Source organism: Urocitellus parryii, chromosome 8 (genome assembly GCF_045843805.1).
Source record: "Urocitellus parryii isolate mUroPar1 chromosome 8, mUroPar1.hap1, whole genome shotgun sequence".
In the NCBI taxonomy this organism is placed as follows: Eukaryota; Metazoa; Chordata; class Mammalia; order Rodentia; family Sciuridae; genus Urocitellus; species Urocitellus parryii.
Window position 1 is genome coordinate 130,673,240 of NC_135538.1, and position 16,713 is coordinate 130,689,952.

General features: G+C 33.9%; 1 protein-coding gene across 2 annotated transcripts in view; it reads right to left on the reverse strand.

Annotated features, from left to right (window-relative positions):
* The window catches only part of Exoc2 (exocyst complex component 2), a 197,043-nt gene that overhangs the window by 135,341 nt on the left and 44,989 nt on the right, over positions 1-16,713 (reverse strand). For both annotated transcript variants that reach the window (XM_026398921.2, XM_077801565.1), the window contains exons 3-6: positions 15,166-15,342; positions 12,045-12,171; positions 1,865-1,978; positions 255-379 (exon numbers count right to left, since the gene is read on the reverse strand). In XM_026398921.2, coding sequence (XP_026254706.1) covers positions 255-379; positions 1,865-1,978; positions 12,045-12,171; positions 15,166-15,342 — 543 coding nt within the window. The remainder of the gene's footprint in view (positions 1-254; positions 380-1,864; positions 1,979-12,044; positions 12,172-15,165; positions 15,343-16,713) is intronic.

Sequence of the window (16,713 nt, forward strand, 5' to 3'; positions counted from 1 at the left end):
AAGATTAGTCATCATAGAGAGGTAAAGGAGTCTCCCATTTCACACATGTAAGATGGGTCAACAAAGGCTCAGAGACAAATATTTAAAGTACAAGGCCTTCAAAGAGATTCCAGCCTAGTCTGCAACAAATATTTATGGTACATTTTAGATCTCTACTTTTATAAATACAGACTGAATGTCGCACCCTGTAAACACTCTGCAAGCACAGTGTCAGGTTTCCATGGTGGAAGCTCCCAACAGATGGATCGCCTTACCTGAGAGGGCATCCTGTGCTTCAAAGAATGTACTGAGACCCCCTTTCACATATGCCAGACTGCCCTCGCTCTTCTTGTTGGCCTGCCTTTTGAGGGTGGTGACTGCTGTTTTGAGCTGTTCAAAGCTGAAATGAAATTAAGAAACCAAACGTTTGATACTAGTCACAAGCAAAAAAGAAATAAGATCATTCATTAAGTGTAAAATACTAGGAACGCTGAAACTTATGCTGAGAAGCACACAGATTAATATGAGACCATATGAAAACAAAAAGCTTTCAAATTGTTATCTAAACCTTTCATTTATAATGATGCTTAAATTACAACAACTATTAAGAGTTTTGTAGCCTTAAAATGATAATCTGAAATATAGCCAATCCATAAGAAGTAAATACACGTGTAGATATTTTTATAACTATATATTATATACATGATTTACCAGATATCGGGGTTTGAGTATCTTCTACCAGACAGAAAGACAAGTATTTCCAAGGTGGGACTACTACATTCATTCAAATACTTTGGAACATTGAGCATAATGGTAATCTTACCATGTCAATACTACACAGTTCTTAATAATAAAGTTACATAAAACCTGTGAGTTAATTCACAATTTAAATAACATCATCTAAAAAAGAAGGAACAAAAAGGTAGGCCTCTGCATTTCCAAAACTGATTTCCATTTGAGCTACAAAATCTAGCTGTAAAATTTAAAAATATTCTTCAATACTATGATGTTCTACACAGAAAACATATTCTAATTCTCAGTTATAATAGAAAAAGCATGGCTGTAATTAAATAAAATTAGAATCATTTTCTATAATGGAAGAATTATTTCAGATATTTGCTTTAAAAATTTATCAAGCCAAATGTATTAAAATACTAACTTTTGTATTAAAATGCTTATGTGTTAAAATACTAACTTTTCTTCATGTTTTCTAGTAATGGTTTTCATCCTAATAAGAAAAATTTATATTAAGGTACATTTTAACAAGTTGACTTACCAAGAATATAAATTTTAAGCAATAAACCATTCATTCATCCATATGTTTTCATTAAACATGTTTTAAATCAACCTTGTAAAGAAGTTATAAATCTCTTATAGAGAACTGATAAACCAATTAGCACACAAAAGAGAATACTGTAACTTGGATATACAAGTAATTTTTGGTTCATTTTAAGTCATGTATTTACATAATTATAATCTAACTCGTCTTCCTTTGCTCTATGGTCAGGAAAAGCAGTGTGTTCTGTATTTCATACCAGAACTTAAAATTCATCAAAATTTGAGTGGGGCAATATATCACATGCACATACATCAGCTTAGGTCCCCAGCTAAAAACTCTAAAAAATTTTAATGAGTTGCACAAATAATGAAGCATGCAGTAATACAAAATTATAGTAAAGAATAAAAGACCTCTAATAATCTCATTTTACAAATAAGGAAGTTGATACCCTGAGATGTTCATAGATTTACCCAAGTCAAAGAACTCATATACTTAAAACTGTTACCATATGCAGAGCCAAACCTAAAACTCAAATCATGGTACTCAAATTAACATCATTAGCATCTGAACAGAAGCTCTCAAGAGTTCAGTCTGAAATCCACTAACCTGGTAGTTGAGTGGTTCTCTATAAGGTACCAGGCAGCTGAAAAATTCTCACTTGTAAAATCAGCACTCATTCCATGGAACAGCATTTCTAAGTCCTTCTGAGGAAATTTACTTCTAAGGAGAAAAAGATTTAAAATATATTACAACTGGTACTGCTACCAAAATGTGACAAGAATCATTAAGTGTCTACCTAGTATAATAAATATGAATATAAACAATCACAATTATATGGAATGTTATCAAGAACATCTTTGTATAAACTTTATTAATTTCCTATATCACAGCTGATTTTCTATGTAAAAATCATGGACCCCTGTGTATAAAAGATAGGAAAAGAGTTCAAATACAGAAATTACATCAATTGAAGAATATAAGATTTAAGAGTCCTTAAAACATAAGATTGAATTCCACTTCCATGTCTAGAATAACCTTTAAGAAAATCTTGTAATAACAACAGGTTAAATATTATCTGCATTTCCCTATCTTGCCTACATTTTTAAGATGACTTCTGGATCAATTCATTTACATATTCATTCAAACACTAATTAAATAGCTATTACAGGTCAGGCTTCTTGCTGAGACACCAGCTGTGTCTGAGGGCAAACATACCATAGCCAGACTCTGCCACCCACCTCTGAAGGATCACAACCTCACAGACAGGCTTTGCTGCTGTCCCACCTCCCGATTTGGAGGATGAAGTCCATGTTCCACGTTAAATATCTTGGGAGTCATTTCTGCCATTCTAATCCTCAAACCCAAAGTTTCAGTAGCCTCTAAGGGATTATACTCTCCTGCACACACCATGTTCATGTTTACTCTGTTCCTCTGATTTACTGTCCCATTTAACTGATATGTGTCCCTGAGTCTGATACACTGAAAAAGTCCAACCTGTAAGGTATAAGAATGACACAATATTATCTTATAGCCCAGAATCTTCAGTTTATTCAGTAAGAAAATTACCCCCACCCTTTAGCTCTAAGATCCATTTGCTTCCTACTGCCTTTCCTCAGTCTCAAATTGTCCTGCTATCTTTTGCACACATCTTATTGTACACATCTCCCTGCTGGAACCCCACAACGTTTAGATGCCTGACCACTAGGCACAACTTCTTGGAGTCCATTCTTTTCTATGAGATTTTCTTTTGGTCACAGGGAACAACTCTCCCAAAAAGCCACCTCTAGCTAAAGCAAGCACTGTCACCAGAGGGCCCAAGGGAAGTCCCACTCAACAGGCCTAATTGGAGAAGGTCACATGTCCTCATTCTACCCCTTCAAAGACTAGCACAGCTCTTCCCAAGGAAACTTTCCACAAGGCCTCCCTGTCAGGACTCTCACCAAAAGGTCAACAGGTCCAAGCGGCAGAAACAGGTCTCAAGGATTTCCTTTGCAAATCTGCCTAGTGAGATACTATACCACATTCCTCTAGAATGGACCATGTGCTATGTGAGAATCTCACTCTACATCCTGTTAAACTAACTTTCTTCCCTATGAAGAATCATTCCTATTTTTTATTAGAGGGGAAAGAAAGGCTTGCTAAAACTGTGGTAACCAAAGAAGACCAGTGAGATTTGAGGAGGGCTCATATCACCTCAGTTTAGAAACTGAGACTAAATTTAATCTTATACTTTTCCTTACTAATAGCTTCAAAAGTTCAAACATTACAGTCAGAACCTTCTTGAAGCATGTATGTGGCATTCATTAGCTTGCTGGTCATCTTCTCTAGTTAATGGTCACAATCTGACTAGTACTCTGCATTTTTACAAGTTTATTTTGGTGTGGATTCTTCATGCTGATTCTGGTAAAAAAAAAAAAAAAAATCCTGTCACCTCTCGAGCTCAAGAAACTCATTTCATTTATTTGTATACCATGCCTATATTTTAGACCTTTTGGGGAACATAATGACTGAGTAGAGACTTAGGCTAAGCCACAACATGCTGAGCTCCAGCTAACTAATCCAGAAACCCTTATTTCTGATAGGCTCAGTGGTTCTACCTTAACTGACAGGGAGAGTCTCTCTAGACTACTGCATGAAGGATCAATTGGCTTTATCTAAATATGATCTGTCACCAGTTATAAGGGAAGAAGTAAGTCCATGGCGGCATGCAGACCACATTTGGTCAACCTTGCTTTTATGTGCAGATATTCTATATATTCATTGAATATGAAAGCTAAATAATCCTAACAAACAAAAAAACCCTACAGAATTGCCTGATATTAACTAAATCCCTAATTATAATAGTGACTATGAACTATTTAACTATAAGAAAGCCTCATCTAACAAGAATCAATTCCAAACTCACATATTAAGGACAGAGCTAAGAAAAAAAGAACAAAATGTGACACAGAGAAGTCAAACTAAGCATCTGCATCCCTCACTCCAGCCCTGAAGAACTTCAGTTTGTTGGGTGTTTCCCTGCCCATCATCAAAGCAGTGGGTAAAGAGGGATTATTTGTATCAAGAAATTATATCAATGAGGCTGGGGATATTGCTCAGTGGTAGAGTGTTTGCCTAATATGCACAAGGCCCTGAGTTTGATCCCTAGCACTACAAATGAAAAAATAAAATTACTTCCAGAAAAGACATGTAACACAATGATATCTATCAAGTAAAGCAAAAAAGTATAAAATGTCTCAAAACTAGAGTAGTTATATGCCATGGTAATATGGCTAAGATCCTACACTCCTCATAAGCCTGACCCTTAAACCCTGCTCAACATAGTTAGCTTAAAAATAATTTTTTAATGGGATAAATATGGCATATAAAAAGTTTGTATCCTAAACAATAGAATGTTTAAATTACTATACTGAAAAATGTAAATCTATAGTACTCCAGATCTTCCCATTCTATACTCAATATTTAAAATTCACCTGATTTAGTAACATTTTACTTATAGTACACTAAATTGTTATTCTTACAAACAAAATCTGTTATAGTGAAAGAGAAAGTTCTAATGTCTAGTGAAGACTCTAGGACAAGAGCTATTAAGAAATACACCTTGCCCTCAGAAAGAGCAAGAATGGGCCTGATCATATTGACTGGCATTAAAGAGACACCCATGGGCATGGCGAGACCCCCACAGGTTCAGCACTCTCATCTGTTATCATGTTTATGCCACGTCCACTGGAAGGACAAGTATGGGAGGAAAGGAAACGGCAGATCCTGAAACTGAGCTTTGGCATTAAGTTGAACAGTGAGGAGGCCCTGTGCTCCTACCAAAGACCTTTATGCTGAGATCTGAAGCATCAACTCATCTTTTTAGGGTTTTTTTTGTTGTTGTTTGGGTTTTTTTTTCTTATTTTTGTTTATTTGTTTGTTTATTTTGGTGGTCCTGAGGACTAGACCCAGGGGTGCACTACTATTGATCTATGTCCCCAGTCCTTTTTATTTTTACTTTTGAGACAAAGTCTTGCTAAATTTCCCAGGCTGGTCTCAAATTCACAGTCTTCCAGCCTCAGTCTCCCAGGTTGCTGGAATTACAGGTATGCATCACAGCACCTGGCTTACCCCTCACCCCCACCCCCACCCCCACATACACATAACTCCTTCAGGCTCCCAAATGAGCCAGGCAGAATTTGAAATTACTGGTCTCTTGGTCCAAATGCCCAAACCCTTATAATCACACCTCAGACTGAATTATTCTTCAGTGATTTTTTTCTGAAGACCTTAAAATTATTTTACCAAACTTAACTACAACTATCAAAGTTGGAAAAAGTGCTGAGACCTAAATCAGAAATTGGACATACAGGAATAAGACAATTTATATTCAAGACAGTGAAATTCTAACACAGAGATGTCAAGTCATTTTGTCCAAATCATACAATTAAAGTCCAGGACTAATCATGCATAGAAATGCAGACACATTGTTAGTAGACATTGTTGGCCAGTGACCTGACAATCACTCTAGGCCCTTTTCACAAGAAGAATCTCATACAGCCTGGCACTTTACCTTTAATGGGTGAGATCAACTATCCCAAGCCAACCCTGTCACTTTCCCCTTATTCTTTATTGAGTGACCCTGTTTTGACCAGTGCTGTCTAAGGAAAAATCAAATACAGCCCTTTGGGGAAACATCTCCACACTTTTAAGAAGGAGAACCCAGGGGCTGGAGTTGTGTGGCTCAGTGGTGGAGTGCTTGCCTAGCATGTGTGAGGCACTGGGTTTGATCCTAGCACCACATAAAAATAAAATAAAGGCATTGTGTCTACATAAAACTAAAAAATACATACTTAAAAAAAAAAAAAGGAGGAGAACCCAGAAGAAATGGTGTCTTTCTGCCTCTGAGTATCATTGTGTTTAGTTTCAACACTAGGAATTGCTAAAGCCATTTTGCAATTATGAAGGAAATCTATTTTACACTAAGGGCAGCAGAATAGCAGGTTTCTCAAATCTCAGTGACATGACTGAATCACCGCCTCAACTAATCTTGGAGTCTGTCATCTGCTTAAATATACTCATATTTTATGCATATACCCAAAAAATGTGAAATAGATGATAAAAAAAACAGAGAAATGACAATGCCAAGAATCAACAAAGCTGACTGCAAATGTACAGACAACTCTACTCAGTATTTATAATAGGAGGCAGCAGTGATGAGAGTGGCAAGAGGATAGGCTCTGCATTCAATCTCCAAGTTTGCTCCATCTGTCTGCATAACTGTGGGAAAGTTATTTAACTTCTCTTAGGTTCCATTTATTCATAAGGATCATAACACCTTCCTCTTAGGAATGTTTTAAGGATTAAAGTAGATAATGCTCGTGAAAGGCTTAGCAGTCTCTGGCATACAACGAAGGCTCAAAAATGTTATTTGCTGTTACTTTTATTTTTTATACTTGTTAGTTTTTTCATATTTTGCAGATTATTTTTATAAGTATCATTGCATTTAATTCTCATCACAAGTGAGTCAAACAGATGAGTAAACACCCTTAAGAGATTAGATGTCAATAATCAAGATTGGACTCCAGTGCTTCATTGTCAAAGAATCAGAGAATCTTAAGATAGGAAATAAAACCATAACTATAAATCTATGAAGATAAATAATCAGGGAAGAGCAGAAGGGAGAGTTTTGGTCAAAAACAAAGAAAAATATTAATTATTTAATAACAGCAACAGGAAAGGAAGAAGTATTATGTCAACATCGTTAATGAAGCACAGTTAAAACTGAAATGTATGTTCAGAATAACTGGATTTTGGATACTAGATTTCCAAACAAATGACAGTTCAGTAAAAGCAAGATATAGTATTGTACTTTCAAACTACTAGAGTTAGAGACTAAAAGCAACATATATACTCCACTATGAAAATCCATGAAATATTTTCAGTAAGGAATCAAAACACATTTTCAGTGGTGGACAACCCTTGCTACCCTTAAAAAATGTTTTCCATTAGATGGCAGTGTAAACTCAGATTTAAACCTTCTAAAAATGATTAGACCAAGAATGTGTATTGAGGAAATACATATAAAATTAACAGGAATGTGCTTAACATATCAGTATTTGCTTTCCAATATGAGAATAGTCTTCAGTGATAACCAACGTAGCATGCAAAGCAATGACATTTGTTGTAAAAACATTTTAGCCACCCACATACATTGAAGACTGGCTGCAGTTTTGGTATTCTGTTTGCATTGAAGAGAACACATTTCCTTCATGTGGCATATGGAAGATGGAGGGGCAGTGGGCTTATGTAGCTCTTTGTGTAAATGTTATGTTTAATTTTTTAGCTTTAAATTTTTAGCAACATTGTTGACATTCTGTTATATTAAAGATCATAAGTTTGCTTTGATTGTTTCTTTTTCTTTTTTCAACCTGATAGTTTCTAGACTAAAGTACCATAACACAACCCACAAATCTATTTTACAAAATTCTAAAAGGTGAATTTATCCAAGGCTTTTCTCTTCTACACTTCTAATAAGGTTTATTTTGCCATCACCTTCTCTTTCTTTAAATATTGCTTTCTAAATGTAATGGGAAAACTAGTCATGTTTTTTTTTTTTTCTGTTGGAAAGCTAAACTTATTAGAAGAAAATGAGATATGCATTGCCTATAAAACCAGTGTATATGTAAACAGATATTAGTGGTACATCAACTGAATAAACAGCCCTTCCCACACTGTAATTCACAAAAAAAAAGAGGTTATATAAAATCAAGGCAAAATTCTATTTTTCTACTCTCATTCCCATAGATGTACTGTCTCCAAAACATTATTTATAAGTTATTCTCTTGTTAGACAAATAAGTATTGCTTTTAAGAAACAAAACTCAGTGAAGTTTTTCACTTAATATGAACCTGATTTTAATTTCTTTTTTCAGTTTAAATAGTTTGTCTCCATTACAATTGAAGCCATGCAGAGAGCATATATATCTGTGACAATAACCATAATAAATCAGAAATATGGACCTTTTACAAGCAAATCCTAGTCTCAATTCAAAGTGAAGTTAGTTTTTCTGAGCAATTAGTAACACTTTTATAAGTATCATGGCACCATGTGTGCAAAAACATCAGTTAAAAATTTAGGAATATGAAGGACTTTAACAGTCAAAGGTGGCCAATAAATGCCAGTTGTTAAAACTTGTGGCCTGAAAGAGGACAGCATGCATGCTGGGTCAGCCAATAAAATATTTATTAAACTCTAACTCACACCAAAAAGCAACAAGGAAACTATATTGTATTACTCTCACTTTGCTTTTTCATATTCAGATGAACCAACCACAGCACCACAGGGCTCCTCATTGTTCTACTTTGTGAACTGGGCTGTCAGCTGTAGAGAATTTCCATAAACATTCACATTGCAATTACTAGGAGCTGATTCATCTTCCAAAGGCTGCCTCTCCACTTTAACCTGATAATTCATCAGGATCACAGTTGAGTATTTTATAGTAAGCATTTATAATTCTTCAAACCTTCCAAATCAATACCTGTCAACCAGCAAATAATACTAAAACCCTGTTTTCCTTATTCAATGATATTTAAAGAAAATGGGTCATCTTCAGCCTTTTAATTATAAAAGAAACTCCTCAATGGCATTAGTTAAGAGAAATAAAAGAGTAAGAATTCTTTTTTTTTCTTTCCTTTTTTTTTTTTTTTTTTTTAGAATAAGGATCCTGATCTGAATGAAACACTCTTCTCTACAGAGACCAAAGCTTTTATCTAAAACATATTAAGTGAGTTAGGAAAATGAAACCCATACCAGCATTTTACAATCTGTCTTTCCCTTCCTTTTCTTTCTTTTTTCCTCTAAAACAAGATTTCTCTATTCAGGCTGTGGTTATAGCTCAGTGGTAGAGTGTACACTTAGCATGGGCAAGGCCCTGGGTTTGATTCTCATCACGACCAAAAAGAAAAAAAGATTTCTTTTTGAGGTAAGAGTTCAATAAACCAAATGTAGCTTTCTTGTCACTTTCTTTAAAAACTAAAAGAAAGGGAAGCCTGGAAAGCATTTTTCTGACCAAAAACATTCTCTCCTCTTGGTTTCTATACTCTTTCTACTTTCATTTTTTTGCTTACTGGCACCTCTAGTTTCTCTTTGGGGAGGAAAAAAAAAATTGGCAAAAGATTTTTACACAAAAAGATTACCAGATGTCCTTTCATCCAGGCTCAGGAGTGCCTTCCTAATGCTCTCTCTGACGCTATGGGGGGATCTGTGCCTTTCTCTGTAACTGACAATTTTGCATCTCTGTTAGAGACACAGAGGGTGTAGAGCTCTGACAGTGACAGGAGGGATTCCATCCTCAGAAACAGGGAAGGTGAGGATATAACTGGTTACCAGTAGAAGTACCTCATTTTACACCTTTTATTATTCTTCACTGCCTATTATATCTCTCCCAGAACACTCCTTTTAACTTTTTTTTTTGCATTTTATTGGTTCTCCCACTAATTAATGATTTAAATAAAAGCTCACTATTCATTTTATGTGAGTCGAGATTTGACCTTTTCAAAAATTATTCTTTATTATTTTACATTATCTAATAATAAGGCAAATGTTACTGAAACTCGAGCAATACCTTAAAATAAACATTTAATATTACCCCCATTTAAGTACTTCTTCAATACGTGTACATTAGATTACTTAAGATTTTAATATAATTCATTACCCTATAATTTTAAGTCATTAAAGAGAGGTTCTTGGGGTGGGCAGTGGTCTACTTAGGAGACTGAGGCAAAAGGATCACTGGAGCCCAGGTATTTGAGGTCAGCCTGGGCAACAGAGTTAGAACCCCTCTTTTCCTAAGCAATGAAAATGTATGTCCCTAAGAATCACAGTAATAATGAACTGATATTCACCAGCCACCTGGTATGTTCTACATGTTTACCTGCATTTATTCACTGAAGCTCCACACAGTTCTAAGAAACAGGTAAACCATTGTGCACCTGAGGAAACCGAGGCAAAGAGAAGCTAAATAACTTCCTCAAAGTCATCCTGCTAGTAACTGGTGGAGCCCAGTTTCAAGTCAAGGAAGTTTAGCTCCAGACCAAACTAGACTACCTCTCAGAGAAGAAAGATAAGAAAATTTTAAGCAAGCTCATCATTTGTAGTGCCATAATTCCTTACTGCCATTATCAATCTTGCCAAAGGATTATATTAAAACATATTAAGAAAGAGTGTCATTAGACACAGACATAGTCAAAGGGTAAGAGGACATGAGACAATAGAACAAATAAGGCAAGTCTCTATGCCAAAATAAAAGAGGAAGACAACAATTTTATGAGAGTGAACATCCAACTGAATCCTAATTTTGCTCACTGGCTAAACCTGTAAAATGTGTGCAATGCCTCTGCATTCCTTTGGGCCACATTACAAAAATGCCTTTTAGTCAAGCAAGAGCAGCTAGAAGGGTCCTTCTGCTCCAGACTTCTGCAGCCGTCTTGGAAAGAACCTGCCTGGCTCTCAGAATTGTTGAAGCAGGTGTGCTCAAATACACACCTGGCCAAAAAAAGAAAAAAAAATGGCTCTTGTCATTCTTCTCTAGACTGTCTAGATCTTTAAATTCTTAATTAATAGGACACTAAAATCCTTAAAACAGCTATAGAATGACCCATACTGCCCAAGTGCTTCAAAGATGTTACCTTGAGGAAGTCCAAGCTCACTAAAAGCTGCCAAGCCCCATGGTTTTTCAACACAATATGTCCCCAAAATAAATGCCCTGCCTCCCTCTCACAGGACAAACCCAATAGTGAAAAAACAGCTTGTTGTTTAATTACTAATGATATTCTAGTGTAGGCTTGAAGGTTGAATATTTATAGTTTAGTGGCGAATCCTCCCCAATCTTAGAGAAACCTGATGGCTAAAGTATTTATAGAACAAACTTGTTGCCTTCTCTGAGTGTTTATGAAGCAACTCTAAAACATTGTGGTAGGGAATTAAGAAAACAAAATTCCAGAATTGGTTATGAAATATCATGAAAAAGATCATTTACCAGGCATAATTCTGATGACTGAAGTGAGACTTATGAAAGGAATTACAACTGAAATAAAAAAACATTTGGGAGATGGGGTCGTGGCTCAGTGGTATAGCACTTGCCTAGCATATGTGAGGCACTGGGTTCAATCCTCAGCACCACATTTAAAAAAAAATTAATAAAATAAAGGTATTGTAGCCATCTACAATTAAAAATTTCTAAAAAAAACACTTTGGATCTAATTATTCTAAAATATTTATAGAAACATCAAATAAATGGACAGATTACAAATTCTATCTTCACGTTAAATAGCATCTAAATATTTAAATTTACCAATTCCAGATAATATATTAATGCTCACATCATTAAAAATATTAGCTAGGAGTTGGGGATATAGGTAGCCTAGGTAGCTTGTTAGCTACATTGATCTAGGCTAGACATCTTGCCTATAATGTGCAAGACCCTGGGTTCAATCCTTAGTACCACAAAAAAAGGTATGTTATTAAAATACTAAGACTTTTGTTTGCACAAAATGCAAATTCAAGAAAACTAAAGAGTTAGTTAGTTTTGTCAAAAGTTTAAACTAACTATAACATTTACCCTAGCAAAGCAGACAAAATTTCAGAAAACAGCACATGTCTCCAAACAATTGAGTTGTCTCCGACTATGCTTCCAGACATTTCTAGAATTTGACTCTCCTTAAATAAAAAAATAAAATAAAATAAAAAATAAAAAAACTTTCAGCAAATGAAGAATAAAGAAAACCAAAGACAAGATGATACTCACTTTTCAATTTCAATGCCAAGAGGATTTGCAGGACGGAGGGACAATGGAGGAATTCCTTTATTCCTGTCAGTACGCATATCATAATAATTCATTTCATCGACCCACACAGCAGACTGATCCAAAATGCCTGCAAACATGAGGAACACAGCCTTAATAAAATAAAAACTCCCCCAAGTATTTTCTATGTCTTGCTTTATTGCTTTACTTTTTAAAGACCTACTACCAAATGCCTAAAAGATCAAATTTAAAAGATTTGAAAGCCCGATAGCTTGGATTCTTTTTAATGGCTAGTGGATTAATTAAAAATACTAAGAATTTTTAAAAATCAAAAATAACACATTGGTTTATGGATTCGTTGTATATTTTTCAACAGAGAATACAAATTAAAATTAAGCCTCTGAGGAAAGTGTTCTGCAAAAACAAATGTATTTTACAAATAACAAATGCTACAATCATTTATGCATTGCTAAATATTATTTATTTTATTCAAGAGAATATTTTGGAATCATGTAAACTTTTGGAAAATGGCTGAAAAATACTTGAGACAGAAAACATTCAAATTAAGCATTAATACAATGAAAAGCTTCTTGCTTATAATAATTTCAAAAATTATCACATATATATGCAATTATATTTAATATTTTGAGTTTCTTCTTAGTTCTACAAGCTACCTAAGGACATTTCAATGAAGATGAAATCCAAAATGTTTCTTAAATAGGTCCTAAAAACTCTCAAGAAATCTCTTTCATATTTTCTTCTTTTCTATTAACATGGATGTGGCTCTCTTAAATAGTTATACAAAAACAACATATTCCATGCTTTTTTTTTTTCTATCAGGGATTGAATCCAGGGACACTTAATCACTGAGTCATATTCCAAGCCCTATTTATTTATTTATTTATTTATTTATAATTTTGAGACAGGGTCTCACTAAATTACTTAGGGGTTTGCTAAGTTGCTGAGGCTGGCTTTGAACTTACAATCCTCCTGCCTCAGCCTCCAGAGCCACTGGGATTACAGGTATAAACCACCATGCTGAGGCTCCACGCTATTTTTCATTCTTTTTATTATTATCAATGTTGCAGTTGTCCTGGGTGATAAAGAACAGTACATTTTTTTCTATATTACACTAAAACCAATTAGTCAAATGCAACAAAATATCCAACAATTAAATCAATCAAATACATCCAAAGAACACATGGCTTGTGTAATGGAAATAACTAGGTTATTCTGAAAAAACTAACTGGACATGAACCCTGTGAGCAAGACATAACTCTGAAAATAGCATTTTCCTTAATGTGACTAAACTCTTCAATCATTCATTTCAGCACAGGACTTAGCAGTTACTACTCCAAGGACCCTGGGTTTAACAAGATAGAAGCACAGAGCAAGCTGCACCCACCCCTGCAGGAAAGCTGGGAAGGCTGGGGAGGCTAGAGAGGCTTTTCTGATAGAGGCTGTTTGAATACCAGGCAAATTGTCACTGCATGACTCTTTGTGAACCTACTAATTCAGCACCCACAGTTCTGCCAGGACACAATGGGGACTCTGTCTGAGATTATGCTTAAGTCCAGTCACTCTGGAGCACAGGTCAACAGACCATTACATCTCCTCTGTGCTAGGTCCTGGGCTGGGCATTCTAGAATAAAATTAGTATTTTTACCTACTGTTTTTTAATCTGCTATATAAACATGCTATAAAATGATGCTGAATTTAGATGGACATCATTACCCTAAGTACATGTATAAAGACATGAATGGTGTGACTCTACTTTGTGTACAACCAGAGATAAGAAAAACTGTGCTCTACAAGTGTGATATGAATTGTAATGCATTCTGCTGTCATATATGACAAATTAAAAAAAATATTAAGTTCCTCCAAAAAACTGTGAAACAGGTTCCTACTTTAATTTCACACTTTTAAATATGTTAAATAAGTACCTAAAGATAGAACTATATTTTATATGACATATGTATGTACATGTGCATATGTAAATATATATGGATTCAACTTTGAAAATTTCTTTAAATTTCTAAAAGGAATTTTTATTTATAAAAGGGATTTATATATATATATATATATATATATATATATATATATATATGAAAAGAATTTGCAGAGAATAATACTGAAGGAAAGGTTTTACGATTTACGATAGAAAACAAAAATAATTTGCAAAAATATTTACTTTTCTACAGAGGGAACTACTGCATGGTTTTAATTATGCCTTACTTTATATAAATATTTAGGTATTAATGCAAGATATTAACAGTGTTACAAAAAGGAATATGAAATTATTCTTATTTTAGTAGGGGAGATAGATTTGCACATAAGTAATTATGAGAACAATCATTTAACATTACTAATTTTCTGTGTAAGGAACTACGTTAAGCACTTTAGATTTATATTCTAACTCACCCAATGCTATGAGGTAGGTAATATTATCATTATACTTTTACCCACAAAGAAACTAGGCACTGAAGTCAGCTAGTAGCTAGTAGTAATAATAACCCATGTTAGAATTCAAGTCTGTATCCTTAGACTAAGTTCTTAACCACCGCTAATGTGTGGAAGCAAGAGATGAGTGTGTTAAAAGAATTATGTGAACTGCTATGAGATACAAAGAAGAATAATTATTATTAATTTGGAGGACTAAAAACTGATCCAAGTCAGGAAATATTTCTTCTGGGACTGGAAGGTAGGGAAAATGAAGGGAAAGGAAATATTACTTAGAAAATACTATGCTTACCTGGCCAAATGAGAAGCAATTTTACCTTGAATCTTAACAGTTTAAAAGCAATATCATTGTATTCACAATCTAAGAACCAAAACTGGTATGACAAAATGTAAAGTGAACAGATTTTGTTAATAACTTAGAATAATATTTCTCCCATGAGCATCTGCCTTAGGTTTTATTGACTTTTAGCTCAGCAAATGGGCAATTTTTTTCCAAAAATTATACTTTTTACCAAGATCCCATTCCTGTCAAAATTAACATATACTGAATTGAAGTTGATGAGATATGAAAGTAGGTAAATTTTAAACTAATCTATTATTTAAATTTTAAAAGAGAAACTAATTTTTATTTTCTCCTTTAGAATAAAATCACTAAGAGTTTTACCTATTTTTTCAGGTTTTAATAGCTTGAAAGAAACTGTTGAGGTTCCTTTGCCACCCGATTTGGTTGTGACAATAATGTCCCCTTTATCGTTTTTGGCTTGTCCCACTCGACATACTATTTTACTCGCAGACATCCATTCGGCCGTCAAAAGGCAATTATGCCCACAAATTGTCAATCCTGAAAATAAAGGAATAAACAGAACAATGATAAGACTTTAAACATGTCTTACATGAAAAAAAAGAAATAGCCTTTCCTTGTCAACAGTTATTTTTATTACTAAACATACTTGATGTTATTTGTAAGTTTACTGCTGCATACGCTGATTTTTTTCCACTCTGTTTTTTCTCTAGAATTTAAGACTTCTTTTAGACTATATTTCAGTTTCTTGCATAATCAAAGGAATTAATAAATAATGGACCATAATTATGTCCAGGTATTCCAGACTACTTAGACTATGAGAATTTTAAATTATTTTCAGAAATGTTAAAAAAGAAAATTATTTCTAGTACTAGAAGTTTAATTATTGATATATGCTTTTCAAGCATATTAATAAATTTGTAGATCATTCCCTAAAACATTCTATATTAACCCATCTTCCTGAAAAGAATCAGAAAGGGCTTTTTCTAGTGTTCAATTATGCCTAGTGTTACAGAATAAACTAATCTGAGTAGTTTATTAAAGAATAAAATATTACTGAATATCTTATTTATTTTAAAGATATCCCAGAGTGTGATAAACCTAGTGAAATGTTTCAGGCTTTACTTAATTACTCTATCATTTCTTATATCTGCCTATTAGTTCCTACAATGGTAGTTTATGCTGCCTTAGTATTTTCCTAATAAAACTCTAACTACATTACTCTTCCAATAAACCAACATCTGCAAAACGTCAACTCATATCTATCACCTCCTTCACTGACAGGATATAAATTAAATATTTAGCAATAACCAAACAATACTGTCTATTGGAAGACTGTAGTGAGTAAGGCAGAACACCAATCTTGGCTAGTCAGTCTTCTCATAACTTACTTTCTTTACATTTTTCATTTCCACAATGAGAGGAGGTAATAAATATTTATGGAAAAAATAAACCAGAATGTATGTGGCATAAATGCAGCAATTTCACACTTTTTTTTCTTCATTATTTAACTTTATACATTGCTAAGCAGGCAAATTTGGCAATTGCTATGTTTATTTTTGGGGTCCGCCCCCCCATCAGACACCAAGGAAACCTCAACCAATGGCAAATTTGGTTTTAAAAACAAAGGGAGAGATTCAAGTCATCTTTTCTTATAACTTAAATGACTATTTAGCAAGAAGGTTATATTAACCATAAAGAAATTCTAAAAGATACATTTTTAAGACATTTATATTGTTTGAAGTAATGAATTTTGTGTATTCCCCTACAATATTTATTGCATTATTTATTCATTTATAGAGAAACTTGTTTTCCTAATGATATTCAAAGGTTTCTTTAGGACTAAATTTTCTGAAGATATTTTTTAATGTACTCAAAATTCAAAGCTATTTTTTTTTTCAAAATGAGAAT